Source organism: Cryptosporidium parvum, chromosome 5, assembly GCF_000165345.1.
Source record: "Cryptosporidium parvum Iowa II chromosome 5, whole genome shotgun sequence".
Classification (NCBI taxonomy): Eukaryota; Apicomplexa; class Conoidasida; order Eucoccidiorida; family Cryptosporidiidae; genus Cryptosporidium; species Cryptosporidium parvum.
In genome coordinates this window covers 405,144-423,118 of record NC_006984.1, presented here as the reverse complement: position 1 = coordinate 423,118, position 17,975 = coordinate 405,144, and the positions used below count along the sequence as shown (strand labels likewise).

The 17,975-nt window shown below is 31.8% G+C and overlaps 6 protein-coding genes across 6 annotated transcripts; 5 read left to right on the top strand and 1 right to left on the bottom strand.

The window, feature by feature from the left end:
• Positions 1–423: 423 nt before the first annotated feature.
• On the top strand, positions 424–3,547 carry cgd5_1990 (hypothetical protein; the record flags this gene model as incomplete). The annotated part of the gene is made up of 2 exons (XM_001388233.1): positions 424–2,731; positions 2,778–3,547. The coding sequence occupies 2 exons, from the start codon at positions 424–426 to the stop codon at positions 3,545–3,547; spliced, it is 3,078 nt and encodes a 1,025-aa protein (XP_001388270.1).
• Positions 3,548–3,575: 28 nt separating this feature from the next.
• On the top strand, positions 3,576–6,224 carry cgd5_1980 (hypothetical protein; the record flags this gene model as incomplete). Its single annotated transcript, XM_626140.1, has 1 exon — positions 3,576–6,224. The coding sequence occupies one exon, from the start codon at positions 3,576–3,578 to the stop codon at positions 6,222–6,224; it is 2,649 nt and encodes an 882-aa protein (XP_626140.1).
• A 320-nt stretch (positions 6,225–6,544) lies between these two features.
• Positions 6,545–6,916, top strand: cgd5_1970 (AtPH1 like protein with a pleckstrin homology (PH) domain; the record flags this gene model as incomplete). The annotated part of the gene is made up of 1 exon (XM_626139.1): positions 6,545–6,916. A coding segment is annotated over one exon (372 nt), but the record flags the coding sequence as incomplete, so codon positions are not given.
• A 351-nt stretch (positions 6,917–7,267) lies between these two features.
• cgd5_1960 (enolase (2-phosphoglycerate dehydratase)) lies at positions 7,268–8,617 on the top strand (the record flags this gene model as incomplete). The annotated part of the gene is made up of 1 exon (XM_626138.1): positions 7,268–8,617. A coding segment is annotated over one exon (1,350 nt), but the record flags the coding sequence as incomplete, so codon positions are not given.
• A 71-nt stretch (positions 8,618–8,688) lies between these two features.
• cgd5_1950 (hypothetical protein with 5 transmembrane domains) lies at positions 8,689–9,567 on the bottom strand (the record flags this gene model as incomplete). Its single annotated transcript, XM_626137.1, has 1 exon — positions 8,689–9,567. One exon carries the CDS (start codon positions 9,565–9,567, stop codon positions 8,689–8,691), a length of 879 nt encoding a protein of 292 aa, XP_626137.1.
• Positions 9,568–10,231: 664 nt separating this feature from the next.
• cgd5_1940 (large low complexity protein with predicted coiled coil regions) lies at positions 10,232–17,767 on the top strand (the record flags this gene model as incomplete). The annotated part of the gene is made up of 1 exon (XM_626136.1): positions 10,232–17,767. The coding sequence occupies one exon, from the start codon at positions 10,232–10,234 to the stop codon at positions 17,765–17,767; it is 7,536 nt and encodes a 2,511-aa protein (XP_626136.1).
• Positions 17,768–17,975: the final 208 nt, after the last annotated feature.

The window sequence follows — 17,975 nt, the reverse complement described above, 5'->3', positions numbered from 1 at the left end:
ATATCCTGTAATCTATAATACATTTATATTGGCCAGACACTACGATAAAACGAGATTATTAACAAATTCTATTTGTTTGTAGTATAATCCAGGAGTGTACTACTACTTGATTATACTATTCATCTGCAAGGTCCTTAAGGCTGCCTTTTTAGAGATTAGATAATTTGGTAAATATTTACTCGATTATTTCTCGAACTTCAGTTTTACTGCGGGATTCATAAAAGGTATTTGAGTCAAAACCTTGCAACAAATTTTCTTATAGAAATCTTAAATTATTTTTCATTTGTTTGATAAATTGTATATTTGCTAGTAATTAACATATTTTTAATCAATATTCGTTTTTGAAATTTTTATGGCTCCCCATTAATTTGTGGATATTTCGATATTATTTTCATTTCTTCCAAAAATCCACAGTTCCTTAAAATGGAAATATCTCCTAAGGTGTGGTTTTTGATACCGAGTAATGGATCTGACTACAGTGAATTTGATGTTTGTGTTCCAAATAAGAAGCATCATACTACACTTACAAAAAGTCACTTTAAAGTATATACGTGCAAAAATGTAGATTTTATTCGGAATTTAAAATTGTGCAGATTAAATTTGGAATTAGAGGAACTTGTGAATTTTTCCGAAGATAATTCACAATGGGAAGAGACTAACAATTTTGAGATTATTATTAATGATTATATGCAATATAGCATAATTTTGAGTATATATATAAATAGTGCATACATTAGTAACCAATTATTTATGCTTCGTTTAAAAAGCGATGACCATCATATCATTAATATTAATGAATCTCAGAATGAATCTATTAACTTTAGTTTAAGAAGTCGCTTAATTGAACTTAATACATGTTTAATAAGAGATCACCTTTTAAAAGGGTTGAATAAAATAGAAATAAATGGGACACCTGGGCAAATACATTGCTTTGGGGAAAAAACTTTTGGACTATTTTGGGGGAAAAATCATAACCAGGGTAGCTTTGGTTGGTGCTCTGGAATAACTTTATATGGGGAAGGGGCGATTTTATCGTTCTCTCATGAAAGTTTTTTGATTGATAAAAATGGACATCAAATATTAAATATTATTTTAGAGAACTTCCATAAATTCAAAGGAGAAACAAAAAAAGATAAATGTATTGGGTTTTTAGGATTTTCTAACTTAGAGTCATCAGAATTTATTAATGGTATTAGCAAAAACAATTTTGATTATTTTAAAGGCTCATTTTTCGAATATGTTGAATTAGAAAGCATTGAAAAAAGCGTTTCTAATGATGAACTAAATATTTTAGTAATTAATGGAAACAAAGAAAAAAAAAATACGGTAAATGAGATAAAATTATCTTCAAAAATACTCAAGAATTATATTTGTTCAGGTGGGTTGCTTATTATCGGATTATGCCCATGGGGATGGGAATATATCAGCGGTGGAAAAGTAAATTCCAATTCAATTTCGAATGATATTAATAAAGAGATGGGAATGATTTTTACAAACGAATATTTTTGCAATGAAGTAAATTCTGTAAACTCCAAAAATCAATCAAATTATTTTTCAAGCTCAATTTACTATTGGAAAAAGTTATTGAATTCAATGAATGGTACAGAAAACGACATTAAATTAAATCTTGATGAATATTTTATTATGACAAAAGATATTGAATGCCACCTAAATATGGATATAAAAACAAACGAGCAAAATAAAATTCTTAATTTAATAGCTCAACTACTAAAAAAAAGGAATTATTTGAATTTGAAACCTCCTTTCAATATGGAGGAAAAAATTAATATCTTGTATATGGCAATTGCTTGTTCAAGATTAAAAGAGGATAAAATTCATGAAATTTGTGATTTAGAAGGTGATAAGTACACTTTCAATGATTTTGATGATTGGATCAGTATGAATCAATTTTGGAAAATAGAAAGTAATATAACGAATTTTTGGTGGAGAGAAGAGCATGCGGAATTAAATTTATCAAGAAATGAATTGCATTGCCCAGTTTATGATATTCCATTTGAGTGGCAAAATACTGGAGTTTACATTAAACACAAAAGTTTTTTAAAAGCTGAATTTATTCCCATAAACAAATATTCTTTAACGCCAATTAAATCAATGTTACACGTTGGCAGTCACAGTGATTTTCTCAGATATAAAGAAGAAAAAATAATGAGAAGGGTTCCGTTAATAAAAAAAATTTATAATTGGAGTATCTCTGAGACAAATTATATAACTATCGAGTCCCCATGCGAAGGAATTGTGTATTTCGAATATATTCCAAATTATGACCATACAAATACAAAAGGATCATTAAAAAGGCCAAACAGTAATGAATCGCATGGGAGTTTAATAGGATTTATTAAGTTCATACCATTAATTGGAAAAGAAGTGGTAACAACTCCCATTTATACAATTGATAAGTTGCAGCTTGATACTTGCTCATTTGATAATAGAACAGTAATTACGGATAAACATTTATGGGCAAGAATTTTTTCAGAGGCAAACAGAAAGTTCTCTAATTTATTACCTGCTTGGACCGAACTGCATGGAAAGAAAATAATCCTTACGATCCCAAGCAGAATTTTGTATAGTATAGACTGCTTAATTGTTGACGATTTACTTGAGTTTTGGGATAAAGTTATTGATACTCAAAATGAGCTTTACTTTAATTATAAATGGACTAAGGAAAGAATTGTTTGCGATATACAAATTTCAGATGGATATATGCATAGTGGTAAGTTTCTATTTTTTTTGATTGATTAATAAATTCTTATTTTTAGGTTATCCAATAGCTACTCACTTAGATATAGTTGAAGAGCAGATCAATTCAGGTGGGATACTCGACTTAAAAACGCTGAAAGATGAAGGGAACTGGGGAATATATCATGAAATAGGACATAATAGGCAATCTAGTTATTGGACATTTAATGGAACGGAGGAAGTTACTGTTAATCTATTTACAATGTATTCATATTATAAATTACATCCCAGATTGTATCCTTTTAACATTAGCTATATCAAAGATCAAATTAATCTTGCAGTAGAATACCTAATTGATATGAATTCCGAAAGTAAATCTCCAGAAAATATGGAACGGGGTTTCAGAGAAAAATGGATGGCAAACCATGGGATTGCATTTTGTAATTATTTGATTTTAATTAATTTATTTGGATGGAACACATTAAAGACAGTTTTCCAAGTATATGATCAGCTTTCAGAAGTTGATGAAGAATTAGTTCAAACACATAGTAATCAACAAAAGATGGCTATGTGGATAATTATCTTTTCTTCAGTTGTCGGATTCAATTTAAAGTACTTTTTTACACAATGGGGATGGTGGTTTTGCATTGAGCGCGCGACATCAGAAATTGACATCCAGTCATTGTGTGTAAGAATACAAAATCATTTAATAAATATAAAAGGAATTTGTGTGAAGAATAAGGTTTCAAAGGACGAAATTGAACTTGGGTACGAAGATTTAGCTGTTATAAACGGTTGGAAAACCTGGAAGCTTGATTCACTTGAAATATTACTAGATATTCAATGTTAGCAAGAATTTTAATTAATGGGTGAAAAATATGGAAGAAAGTTTATCTAAAAATAATTCAGAAAAAAATACGGAAAGGACTTATTCTTTGAAATCTGTGAGATCAAAAAAGAATTTGACAATAAGTGAGGATGTTGAAGTGAATAGGTACGAAACAGATTTGAAAGAGAAGTATGATGGCTTAACAGATGTAGAGGATGAAAAGTTAATTAAGCAACTTTCTCAGAAAGAGAATCCCACTCCAAAGATAAACAATACAATTTTAGGTAATAGTCAAGAAAATTCAAGTTCAATTTTAAATAAACAAGTTGAATTAGATTCCGGAAGCGATGATTTATATTCAAGTAAAGAAAGCTTATCTGACGAAAGTATTGAAAGTTCTGATACTTTGAGCAGTGATGATCTATATAGTAATAGACGGTCTCATGAGAAATTTGACATTAGGGAATTGCAGCCAATGGAAACACTATCGTGGCTAAAAAGCCATGGATTGAATAAAATGGCGTTAATTATATCGCAAGAAAGAGAAAATGAACGGGTAGAAAAGGTTCGAGATGAGACAATTATGGGGTTATACAATGCTGATTTAACAAAGTTTAGCCAAGGATATTTAAAAAATCTTTTTTTATTATCATTGGATAAAAACAAAGATAAGATAAATTTTGAAGATGGTTTAACTCAGTTTGAACAAGAAGAGAAAAAAAATAGTTTATACAATAATAAAGTAATTGATGAAAAACCTCTACATGAAAATCAACATTCTTTTGCACCTAATATAGATGATGGAGATATTAAAAAAAAATATATTAAGCCTAAATTAATAAACAGATTGGAGATTTCTGAAGAGGGCATTTCAGGTGAGAATGCTCTTGCATTTCAAAAATATATTAGAGACCTCCAAGAAGAAGTAAAAATGAAGGATGAAAAACTGAAATTAAGAGAAATGGAAAGAGATAATGCAAGACTTACGCGCGATCAATTAACTAGGGCTGTAAAGTCGTCTCTTGAAATCGGTAGTGGTGCTGGGAAATTAGACAATCTATTTAGAGATGTAATAAAAAGAAATCAATTGTATGCCTTCCGGCTGCTGCAATACCAGGCAAGGATAGAATTAAAAGGAAGGATAGGTTCAGAAATCTTTGCTGGAGCTTCTATTATCAAACATATAGTTTTAAAAAGAATTAAATATGGATTTTCTCAATTATCAAAGAATGCAATTTCGAAGAAAGACGAAATGTTTTGGAAAAAGAGTATCGTTAACAACGAAGATGTTGCTACACATATTATTTCAATGTTTAAGAATATACTTTCTTGTTACAAGTTGGCGTGTATTGTACAACATAACCACATATCTGCAATTAAGAAATTCCTTTATATTTGGACAAAATGTTCAAATCTTAAGAGTGAGATGATCAACGGATCATCAAAATTAGGAGCTTACTCCAGAATAAACGGAGTTGTTACATTACGCGAGCTAAAAATAGCTGCTGATACAGAATCTAAGCACCTGTCTCAAACAGATAAAGATAAATTAAATAAAGCAAAAAAAGGCTTTTTCTCTGCAGACAATATCACTAAAATAAAAAACAATGCTAATATTTTGGGTGAAGACCTAAGTACCAAAGAAATTCTCAATAATATTAACGATACTTTGAGTTTTATTCCTGATGAAAGACTTAACCACTTAATAATGCCAATGAATAAGAGCCAAGAACAAAAAAATATTGATTTAACTAGGAACTTAGCACTATCACATCTCGCAAACGTAATTAAACTTTCCTCTGAATTAAACAACTCCAATAATTTGAAAAGCAAAAGCGCACTTGATAACATAACAGATTTAAATTCAAATATTGAGAACAATTTACTTTCTTCTTTTGAAAAGCTAATATTAAATAAGGAAAGACTTGATATTATTGACGAGGTTAAAAATCACGCGAATGATAAATATAAGCAGCCAATTAATGCTCCTGATTGGATAAGAGAAAAGCATTCAAAGCTCTTAGAGGACTTTTACTCAAATCCATTTTATCCTATTTTTGTAAATGAATACAATAAACGTCTTTTCATGGATCATGAAGAAAGTAGTGAGGAAAGTGAAAGTAGCGAGGAATATGAACCAGAAATTGATGAATACGAAACAGAAAGTGAATATGACATATATTATTACTCAAAGGAAAGCCCTGATCCAAAATCTTTCGCTATACAAAGACAATTGAGTAATGAAATTCATATAGATGCGGAAAAATTTGATTTGGAAGTTTCTAATATCGATAATGTATATATATGTGATGAAGCAGATCAATTCGAAACAATTTATTATTACGATGAGACTTATAGTAATAATGTAGAATTTGATGCTGACGGTAATCAGGTGATTTACATTGACCAGTCAAGTAACATACTGGAACCTTATCAAATTGAGAATGTTCAGGAAGAGACTGAAATACAATATGGTGAAGTTACGGTTAACCCTAATGATGGGCTGATAAAAGAAGGTGAGAGTATTGAGAATATTACAGAAATAGTTGAGATACAGCAAGCTGACGAAGAATTTTCAGAAAACGTCATTAATGACAACTTTGAAATGGATTATATCGATGATAAAAAACAAGAGGTAAATGAGGAGGAAACATTGCCTGAATTAACTGTTATTGAGCCAGAAGAAACACAGCAGTGAGCTATTTATTTGAAAATATTTAGAATAAGCATGCTAAATTATCCTTTTAATCTCTTTTTCTGATCCTCAAAATATACCGCCAAATTAAGGATTATATTGTTAGTGGCGCCTATTTGCATAAATGTAAAATTATTTATACTAGGATAACATTGGTTAAATTATTTGTGAGTAAAGTTATCGAGAAAGTAGTGACTTTTATCGTAAACACTCCTTAAAGTAGATATTAACTCGCTTAATTTTTATAAGTATTTTTTTCAAGCAGTATTACGACAATCAATTTCTAATAGTTTTTTAAAGTAAATCACATTACCTTTAATTAGCTACCGCACATGTTTCTGGGAAGCCCACAGATTTCCATTAGGCAAGACGAGATTGTTAAGCAAGGGTGGCTTTACAAACAAAGTCGATTTCTAAAAGATTGGCGTAGAAGATGGTTCGTATTAACAAGGAACTACCTCGCAAGCTTTAAAGATCAAAGAAGCCTTTCCACTCCTACTGAGTCATTAATGCTCTCCGAATGTCTAACTGTCAGATCCGCTGATGAAGATACAAATAAAGAAAATTCATTTAGGGTTGACACCCCAAACAGAGTCTTCTTTTTAATAGCTGAAAACCCAATTGAAAAAGAAGAATGGATTGGGCAAATAGGGAGACAAATGATTAGACCAACTGTATACCAACACGACTACTAGATATGGGGAAACTAAATATACTGAAATTCGGTAGATTCTATATCTCACGGGACAGCTTTTCACACACACTTAGTTCTATATTGCGTCATAACTTTTGTTTTTTTTTGTTGCACTTTTTTTCTCTTATATTCAAGTAAGTGGTTTAGATTCTCTAAGGGCGGGAATATGAATTAGTGGCAATTCAAAGGATTTAAACGATCAGGCGCCTGCACACCAAACTCTAATTCGTACACAGCATGCCCGAGGTTATAGATATAGATACTGCGAAATTATTTTCATTGTTTCAGTTAAGAAATAATAAAATATTTTATTATAGTTATTTTCCAAATTTATTTGAGATTTTTGTATTGAAGTTTAGCCATGCCTTCTATATTGTCAGTAAAAGCACGTGAAATTTTGGATTCCAGAGGAAATCCAACTGTAGAAGCAGAAATTACAACAGAGCAAGGAGTATTCAGAGCATGTTGCCCCTCTGGTGCCTCAACAGGTATCTATGAAGCCAAGGAATTACGTGATGGTGATGAGAAGAGATATCTCGGTAAAGGTGTGCAAAAAGCTGTTGAAAATGTAAATAAAATAATTGCTCCTGCATTGATTGGTAAAGACCCAACACATCAAACAGAGCTCGATACCATGATGACAGAACAGTTGGATGGTTCAAAGAATGAGTATGGTTTCACAAAGTCAAAGCTCGGTGCTAATGCGACAACGGCAGTTTCCTTCGCATTGGCCAGAGCAGGAGCAGCAGCAAGAGGCGTTCCATTATACAAGTATATCGCTGAATTGGCAGGAAATGATACTAATAACTTCGTTATGCCTGTTCCGTCATTTAATGTTTTGAATGGAGGAAAGCATGCAGGTAATGCTCTTGCTCCTCAAGAGTTCATGATTTTCCCAGTAGGCGCACCAAATTTCAAGGAGGCACTTAGATATGGCGCCGAGGTATATCACACCTTGAAATCAGTTATCAAGAAAAAGTATGGATTAGGAGCTACAAATATTGGTGATGAGGGTGGGTTTGCTCCAGATATTGCTACTCCAGAGGAAGCACTCGACTTGATTACAGAGGCAATAAACATCTGTGGATATTCAGGCAAGATTAAAATCTCTTTAGATCCTGCAGCTTCTGAATTTTTTGTTGAGGATAAGAAGTGCTATGATCTAAACTTCAAGTGCAAAGACTCTAATAATTATCTTTCGAGCCAAGAGCTAACGGAGATGTGGAAGAACATTTGTTCAAAGTATGATATCGCAAGCATTGAGGATCCATTTGATCAGGATGATTATGAAGCATATGCTTCATTGACAAGCCAAGTTGGTGAGAAAGTTCAAATTATGGGAGATGATTTATTTGTTACTAATATGAGCCGTCTCAGGATCGGAAAGGAGAAAGGCGCATGCAACGCTTTGCTATTAAAGGTCAACCAGATCGGCACTGTTACAGAAGCAATCGCAGCATTTGACCTCGCAAGATCGTTTGGCTGGGGTATTCAAGTTTCACACAGATCTGGAGAGACAGAAGATACATTTATCGCAGATTTAACTGTTGGCCTAGGTACAGGCCAACTTAAAACTGGCGCGCCTTGTAGAAGTGAGCGCGTTGCTAAGTACAACCAACTAATGCGTATCGAAGAAGAGCTTGGCAATAACTGTTCCTTTGCAGGAGCCAACTTCAGAAAACCCATCGCAAGAATCAGATAAGTTCGTGGCGTGTAGGATAGTATCGATTAAGTTTTTCTTTTTATCTTAATTCTTTAAGTTCTAGTTTTTTCTCATTTTAGAGATAGTAATAGGAATATTACTATTGAAATGTCCATCCCGATGTGAATATAAACAGAGTATATAGTGTGGAATTTTCTATTTACATAAAGTAGTGCCCGACCTATAATTGCTAAGGAGATTGTTGATAATATTGAACAGTGGATGGAGGAAAAGCGTATTAGCACAAAAAAATGATAAAGCGAATATAATACTGAGCAAATAATGCTCGCAAGCTCAGTATTTACTTTGTAGCCAATTTGTCCACTTTCAACATCATAACTTTCAAATAAGTTACTGCTATGATCTCTTGCTATCAAAAAGTCTGAATAATGTGCCCCAATCTCATTAATGTTAAACCTTGATTGTGGGTTGGTTTCATTTCTAACTCCTAATGAGATTATTAATTCTTTATAAACAAATGACCTCCAAAAAAGTTCTTCTATAATTGGATTAACTATTGAAAAGTAGATGCTCGAAAACCACGTAGAAAAACCAATTTTATTTGTTGGATCTTTAATTATCCCTTCTTTTAATAACCCATTTTTGATTTCTTCAATATTTAAAAGATCAAATGTTGGAATAATCTTTGAAAGCTCTGATACTAAAAAAAGACATGTAGTCCCAAAGAATGATGTAAAGATACAAACACATATGCACTTGAGTATGTCAAAATTTTTTCCATACTCTCGAGCATCGCTTAAATTGCTCGTAAGATATTGAAGACCATAAAAAAAAGTTGGGATAAAAAACATGCATATAAAATGCATGCTATACATTGCAAGCCAGCCATTTGAAATGAAAAACAACCAAAAAAGTGCATTTAGGCAAGGAAGCAGCGCAATAATAACAATTTTAACAAATTGTTTATTTTTAAATATGAATGAAATCATTAATAGATTATTTAAACATATCTAAACATTACTTGTTTCTGTAATACAAGTTGATACGCAAAGCACAACTTTATACTCTTGAAAAATATATATTTTCAATTGCCATGAATTACTTTAGTTATTTTTAGCAAAGATTTTTTGCTAAATGGTTTTAAATTTCGGCTGATCAAGATCTAAAATTACTTTGAAATATAATGCATGATTTCTTTTATCTTGGTAAATCTGGCAAGAAAACGCTCACAAATTGTACAAAAAACAATATTATATGCTTAAATTTTCTATTAATAATGATTTTATACGTTTAATATGATAAAAAAAAAAAGGATAATTTTTTGATCAGAATTAAATTTGATGAGTTGGCGGTAACATGCGGAAATTAAAGGTGCATGTGTGTTTGGAGTGGGTTTAGGTAAGTAGTAAATATTTTGAAATAATTAATATCATTTAATATTTAATTTAAACATAAAGTGTTTTAAAGGAATTGCATCCATTCCCATTTGAACATCTTATATTTAGTTTATATTTTTGTTTTTGAGGTTTTATGTCATAGTTTGACATATTGGAGGGAAATAGGTGAATTCTTTTCTAAAGATTTATGATGGAAATAATATTTTTTTAATTGAAAAGAAATAGTATATATTTAAATTAATGGAGAAAACAATAGATGAGTAACAGCAATATTAGCATTGTCAATGGTGAGGTTGTCCTTCCGCTACTAGAACTTAACAAGGTCAAGGAAAGATTCAAAGATGATAATTCAGCACAAAGGATAAATGAGTTATTTAACAATGATAGTTTAGGCTCATCTTCTAGTAATCGCTCAAGTGTTTTTTCGAATAATTTGTCCATACCTCAAGAACCAGAGTTAGGTATTGATAAATCAATATCAACAAATTATCAAGACATATCTATTAACCAAATAAAAAATAGAATGTTAGGAAAGCATTGTTTTAGTCTGGTTTCGGTTGATTGGGATTCAGATGAAGAAAAGAAGGTTAATCATTCTAACAGCTTAATGAATATAGAAGATTATTTTAATGATAAGTTAAGGTACAATTTCGTAATTCCAGGAACTGGAAAAAAAATTGACTTAATTGAAAAAGGGAGTAATAACCCTGAAATTTCTTCAATACGTAGAAAAAATAAATCTTCAAAAAAAATAATGGATAAAGTAAAGTCAACACTACAATCTCTTATTAAGTCACATGAAGAAGAAGAAAGTTCGTTAACCATTAAAAGCAGTACTCATCGATCTGATTTAAGTTATGATGAAAATAACCAAAAAATAAAGTTAAAAAATACGATTCCCAAATTAAGTTCAACTAATATTGGTGCAGAAGATAAAAATTTGGAAAGAACTGGCTCCAAACTAATAAGTTTGAAACACAGTTTAGTTTCCAAGGAAAGTAAACCTGCTTTTAGTAAGAAGGTAACACTAAATAAAAGCATAATGCTAAAAGGCAAAAACATTAAGAGTCAGGAGTTTGAAAAAGAAACTGAACTTGAAAGGATAAACCCCACTCAAGAGGTTAGTTTAAATAGTAAATGTGAAAATGCAAGTCAGGATTTAACTAATAAAGAAGTAAAGGATATTAAACCTATTTCTAAAACTGAATTAAATAACTCTAATTTAATTTCAATAAATAAACAAGAAATGGACAATACTCAAGACAGTACTACTAACATAAAAGTTCCAGAGATTAAGTATTCAAAGAACGATAATTCAGAGGGGGGTGAAAAAACGGGTGAAACAAGAGTTTGTTTTGAAAGTTGTATGGAAGAAAATCAAAATGATGTAATTGCTTCTTCAAACCACAAAATTTGTAATAAGTTAGATGAGGAATTGAAGGAAAATTATAAGCTAACTATAGAAGATTGTTCAAGTGATATAAAAGTTTTGAAGGATGAGAACAATATTAATACAGAAAGAGAAAATAAGGCCGATATTCAATTATTATACAAAAAGGAGCAAGAGAATAAATTGGAACCAGTGGACAAAAAAGATATTGAAAAGCTAAAGTTAAACAATCAAGGTAAAGTAGAGCAAAAGAATGATACAAGCATAAACGAAGTCTTATTAAATAGTGAGCAAATTTGCAACGAATCAAAAGATCAAAAAACTCAAGAAAGAGATGAAATTAAGGATGAAAAACATGATATAGAAAATATAGCAATGGATACAAAAACAGCAAAGAGTAACAAGAAAATAAGCACTATGGAGAATTTTCAAGCTGAAAATAATAAAACTAATGAATTATTGGAAGCAAACAAACCAACTAAAATGAATAATATAGGGGATAATCTAGAAAAAGAAGATAATGAACGGGAGAATGTTGAAAAAGAATCTAAAGATAGAAGAACAACAGGTTATTTGGAATCAAATCCCGAAAATAATGTGGACATTAAAAAAAATGAGAAAAAGTATCATGAAGAAGTATTAGATGCAGCAGAGCAAAAAATCTCGAAAGCAGAGTCAGATTGTGAACAAGATTTAGGAATAAAAATAGATAAAGATCACAACGATAAAAAACAGCTTGAAGGAAAAGATCAAAGTTTTGGATTGAAAGTGGAAGATAAAGTCCATTCAGAGGAACCAAAAGCCTTGAATAAAAATATTGAAATTGAGTTCGAAGTTAATGATTCTTCAAAATTAGAAAATAAATCAATGAATGAACTCAATAAAACTACTCATATGGAAGAGAGACCAACAGTTTTTCCCGGAGATCTTAAATTACAAATTGAAAATCAAGGAATTAGAAATGATATAGATTTTCAGGAAGAGCTAAAGTTTAAAGTGCAAGAAAGAGAAAATCTTATGAAATTAAAAATGGAAGAAAATCAATCTAATATAGACAAAATACCGACCATTGAGAGTAAAGACAAAAAAGAAGTTTCAAGTAAAGCACTAATAGACTTGAAACAAAATAATAAAGATAAATCTGAAACCTTACCTAGATATGAAGTATTAGAAACCGATAAGAATTTTAATAATAAAACTGAAACAAAAGAGGTTGAAATACAAAAAAATAACTCTATAATCAATAAAAAAATACCAGATTTGAATGAAATAAAGCCGAAAGTCGAGTTAATTAAAAACAATGATTTTAATGAAAGTTCTAAAATTTTACAGAAAATGCCTGTACACAATCAAGACAATTTAAAAGAAATGAATATTCATGATGAGTTAAAATTATTATTTATTGCTAAGTCAAAAGTAAACGAGCAGAATAAACACCCAAGAACTGTTTCTGAATTAAAATCCGGAAATAACAACGAATTTAAAGAAGATAAAATTGGTATTCCTGTAAAATTAAACCCTGAGGAAAATATAATATCTCAAGGATCTCCAAATAAAAAAAAGGTAAATGAAGATATAAAGCTCGACATAATAGAAAACAGACAAACAAATACGGAACATGTGGAGGTAATTCAAAAAAATGATATAGATAACTCAAACAGGTTTATAAAAAAATATCCTGACCAGCTTAATAAACAAGTTTCTCCTTTAACAATCAAAGTAGATAACAGTTTAATATCTAATGAGAGCAAATCAAATAGTATGAATAAAAGCATACCTCTCCTGAAAGGAGAATTAGCCATTAATACTAAAAAAGATTCACAAAAGAAAATAAATAAGATGAAGGCAGCTAGTGGTGCAGATATTTCAAATGCAAATATTAAAAGTGAAATAAGTATGCCAATAGATAGTCAAAAATGTGCAAATCAATTATCTAACACAGATTTAAAAGATAATGGCATTCAAAGAAAAAGTGAAAGCAAAGATATACTGAAAGGGAAATGGAGTGAAATAATGAAGGACAAGACAAAAATACTTTCTAACAAAAAAAGAGAAAATCAAGTTAAAAAAACTTCAAATGAAGATATAGCAAATAGAGATTTCAAGGAAGAAAACAATTTGAAAAATTTTAGTTCTCCAAAAAATAGTAATTTCCAAGTGAAAAGTTCTATTGAAGTAGATAACAAAACACTTGTTTCCAAAGCTAGTTTAAAAAAAATAATCACTCTGGAAGATTGTATAAGCTCTGAAGTTGTACATAATCAAAGCAAGCAAAATGAAAATGAATTAATCAAGTTATCAGACTCAAGTTTATCTTTTAAAGGAGATAAAATTCAAAAACCTCTATTAAGCCAAAAAAAGAGGATGCTTTTGAGGTGCCATTTAACAGTTCCAAAATTACAATATAAAATTTATAGTAGTGCTCATCAAATCAATTCAACCAGTAATTTAATTAGGAGTGAAACAAATATTGTAAAAGTTGAAGACAAACAAATTCAATTTTCGCAATTTAGAGGTGTTTTAAACAGGTTGTGTGAAATATTTGGAAGTACGAATCAGGAAAACAACAAAGAATGTAAAGATTTAGATTACAAAGCTCAAAGAAAGCAATCAGCGGAATTTGAATTAAAACCTTTTGAAGAAAGAAATAGTTTAGCCAGGAAAAACTCAGGCCTCTTAATAAAAACAAAATTAGATCAGCATGGTAATTTTCTAAGTAAAGAACAATCAAGCCAAGGTGAAGTAAATAATTGTGGAAACAGAAAGCTGGTTGCTATTGAGAAATTACTTTCATCTGACTTTTCTTCAATAGAACAAAACGATCAATCATATAGAAAATTTTCTTCAAATATACTAAAGATGGAAAATAAGAATTCTAAAAAACTTGTTAGAAGGATATCAAGGAAAAAGATTGCAAACAGAAATATTCATAATGTACTTGACCTAAATAACATTTCGATTAGAAGCCCAAAAAATGAAGAAATAGTGAATACCACAAATAAAGCATTAAAAATAAATTTAATGGAAAATGTATTAAAATCAGAACATCAAATCCACCCAGTGAAGACTTTAGAAACCAAAAAATTTGCTACGAATAAGCGTGTTGAGTTAGAAAGCGAAATAGGTACAAGCACCATTAATATGTACGAAGATATTTATATGAAAAATAGAACTAGAAGAAATTATTTTAAACTTCTTAAGAATTACACTAATATCTTCAATTCAGAAAATTATAACTCAGGGTCAAGCTGTTCTTGCCATATTTGTAGTAAGCACAATGCTCATGACAAAATAATCGATCCAATTACAATGCATATTATCAGTGAAGAAAATAAGTTAAGAAAAATGAAACAAAATGACGCCAGGATGATTAACATTACGGAAAAATTGAATTCTTGTAACAACTATCCAAAACATTACCACAAGCATTATCATTATAGTGGTTTAAAGTCATCAAAATTGGAAAAGAAACATAGAAAATCCAGTTGCAAGCATAATCACATGAGTAAACATAAAGACAAATATAAACACTACAAAAAATGTCATAGAAGCAAATCAAAAAAAATGGAATTAAAAAATGAAAGAAACGAGGCAAACAATACTTTTTCAAAAAATATGAAATATGAACAAAATTCGGAAAAAGCGAATAGCAACAGTAATAATATATATTGTTCAAATGATTTCGCATTGTTAAAAGATCAAATAGAAACAATTTTGAGAGAATATGGCGTGATAGATAGAGTTCCAAGGCAAGATATGAGTTCTAATGCTCAGAATTGCAATCTTTCAATTGAACCAAATGATATCTCAATATTAAAGGATATATTATTAGATACAAACAAGCTCTTGTCACAAAATATAGAGGCTAGTAAAACTAAGCCTCAAAAAATCAAAGAAAATTTACCATGTTCTAATAACAATGAACAAGAAAAAAATATTGATTTTTCAGAGTTAGAGACAAATAAATACACAGAAAATAGAAAGGTGAGCAGACTTTACGAAATCTTGAGGCTTCCATCTAATGGCTTAGAAAGAGCAATAATACATAGAAATATGATGCGAATGAAACTAGATCTTGACAAAATTAGGAAAGATGAATTTGATAGAATAATTAACACTCAAACTACGAGGAGATGTTCAAAGAATGGGCAAAGAATTGCCAAAGGAAGAAGAAGTATCCCAAATATTTCTAAGACAAACAATAGTGCAGAAAATTTTGATCCAAATCGACAAGGAAGTTTGAAAATGGTAAAGAAAACGATTTTAAAGTCATCAAAACAGCAGTCAGATACAAAAAATCAAAGCAGCTCCTGGTTTTCAAGCTGGTTTGGAAATAATTCATCTGCTAATGAAATTCAAGAAGACATTAGTCCAATCGAAAAAGATAATACTTTTAATCAAGAAACTTTAGATAAAAAAGTTGCAAATTACGATCAGATTCAAATTAAAAAATCAGCTGTCAATAGCAATTCTTCGCCAAAAGCAAAACAAGCAAATTCCCCTCCTCCACCTCTTGCTCAAGGTTATTATGTTGATAATAAGTCAAACAATACAAAATATTATAATAGCTCAAAGTCGGATGCAAGAGCCACTAAAGCAACTTCGAATGACGACGAAAGCATAGATTTAAATAGCTTCATTGATTTTTCAGATCAGGATGTATCAACACAAAAAAACAACCTGGAAATAGAAAAGGAAATAGAGGAAAACTACAACAAAGATGAAGGACCAGTACCAGAGGCGGAATGCGAAACAAACGAACAGGAAAGCTCATTTTGGGGCTGGTTTGGATATTCAACTACTCCAGAAAATCCAAAAGCAAAGATTAAAACAGCAAAGACAACACAAAAAAATATAACTAAAAATAATCAGCAAAAATTAAAGAGGAAGGCTTCAAACAAACTACCTCCAAAAGCTAATAACGAAGGCAACAGAGAACATGAAAATTCACCTCAAACATCTTCCTCAGCTGTTCCTGCGCAAGAAACTTCCTGGTTTACTGGTTGGTTCGGGATTGGAGCAGAAAGCTCTCCTCCTCCTCCTCCTCCACCAACCCCAACTTTAAGACCGAAAGATAAACCAAAGTGGTCGCCTCCTCCCCCTTTAGAGCCTATAGATAATTCAGCAAACACTCAAACCATAGTAGAGAATGGGTTTGGACAAGAAAATGAACAACCACCTCCGCCTCCTCCTACTCCAGCACCTGTAGAAGAGTCATCTTGGTTTAGTAGTTGGTTTGGTGGAACCACGGAACCAGCAAAAGTAAACGATTTAAAAGAAAGACCTGCAATGAAAAATGTTGGAGCAAAAAAAAAAAGTTCCGTAAAAAGCAAAGTGAATCAACAAAATATAGCTACTGTAAAACCCATAAATGAGCTTCCTTCCATCAAAATTTCCCCTGCTCCTGAGCCTACTCAACCAACTGTAGAAGAGTCTTCATGGTTTAGTGGTTGGTTTGGGGCATCTGAAACAACCCCTGCTCCTCCTCCAACTCCAACAGCTACAATAAATCCAGAGCCAACGAAAACTCCTACAGATATTCCCAAGGAAAGTTCAACTCCACCTCAACCTCAGCCACCTGCAGAGGAGTCTTCATGGTTTAGTGGTTGGTTTGGGGCATCTGAAACAACCCCTGCTCCTCCTCCAACTCCAACAGCTACAATAAATCCAGAGCCAACGAAAACTCCTACAGATATTCCCAAGGAAAGTTCAACTCCACCTCAACCTCAGCCACCTGCAGAGGAGTCTTCATGGTTTAGTGGTTGGTTTGGGGCATCTGAAACAACCCCTGCTCCTCCCCCAACTCCAACTGCAACAGCAAATCCAAAGCCCAGAAAAAATCCTAAAGAAGCTCCTAAGAAAGATTCTACCCCTTCGAGTCCACCTATACCCCAATCATCTCAGATTCAACCTACATCTCAACCTCAACCTCAGCCTCAGCCACCTGCAGAGGAGTCTTCATGGTTTAGTGGTTGGTTTGGGGCATCTGAAACAACCCCTGCTCCTCCTCCAACTCCAACAGCTACAATAAACCCAGAGCCAACAAAAGTTCCTACAGATGCTAAGGAAAATTTGGCTTCAAGTCCACCTCCACCTTCACCTCCACCTCCTGCAGAGGAGTCCTCGTGGTTTAGTGGTTGGTTTGGGGCATCCGAAACAACTCCCGCTCCTCCTCCTACCCCAACCATAACAGAAAACCCAACGCAAAATAATCCTAGTACAAACAATCTTCAAATTCCAAATCCTTCAAATCCAACACCAAGTCCGACCCCACAAACTGCAGAGGATTCTTCATGGTTTGGGGGGTGGCTAGGTGGGCAATCTGAACCTACCCCACCTGCTCCCCCTCCTACCCCATCAGGAGGGCAAGAATCTAGCTGGTTCTCGGGTTTCGGATGGTAAAATTCGTACACAGTTAAAATTTCAGAAAACTATTTTGAATAATATCTAGCTTAGATGTCTCAAAATATTATTGGGACAATTAATTTCTTTTACACAATCTGTCATTTCCTCATCTGTAAAAATAAGTACAAGCCGGCGCCCACAAAAGCGCGCGCGCGGCCTTCCGAATACGGGAATCTAAAATAATTGGGACTTGGCAAAAAGTGTG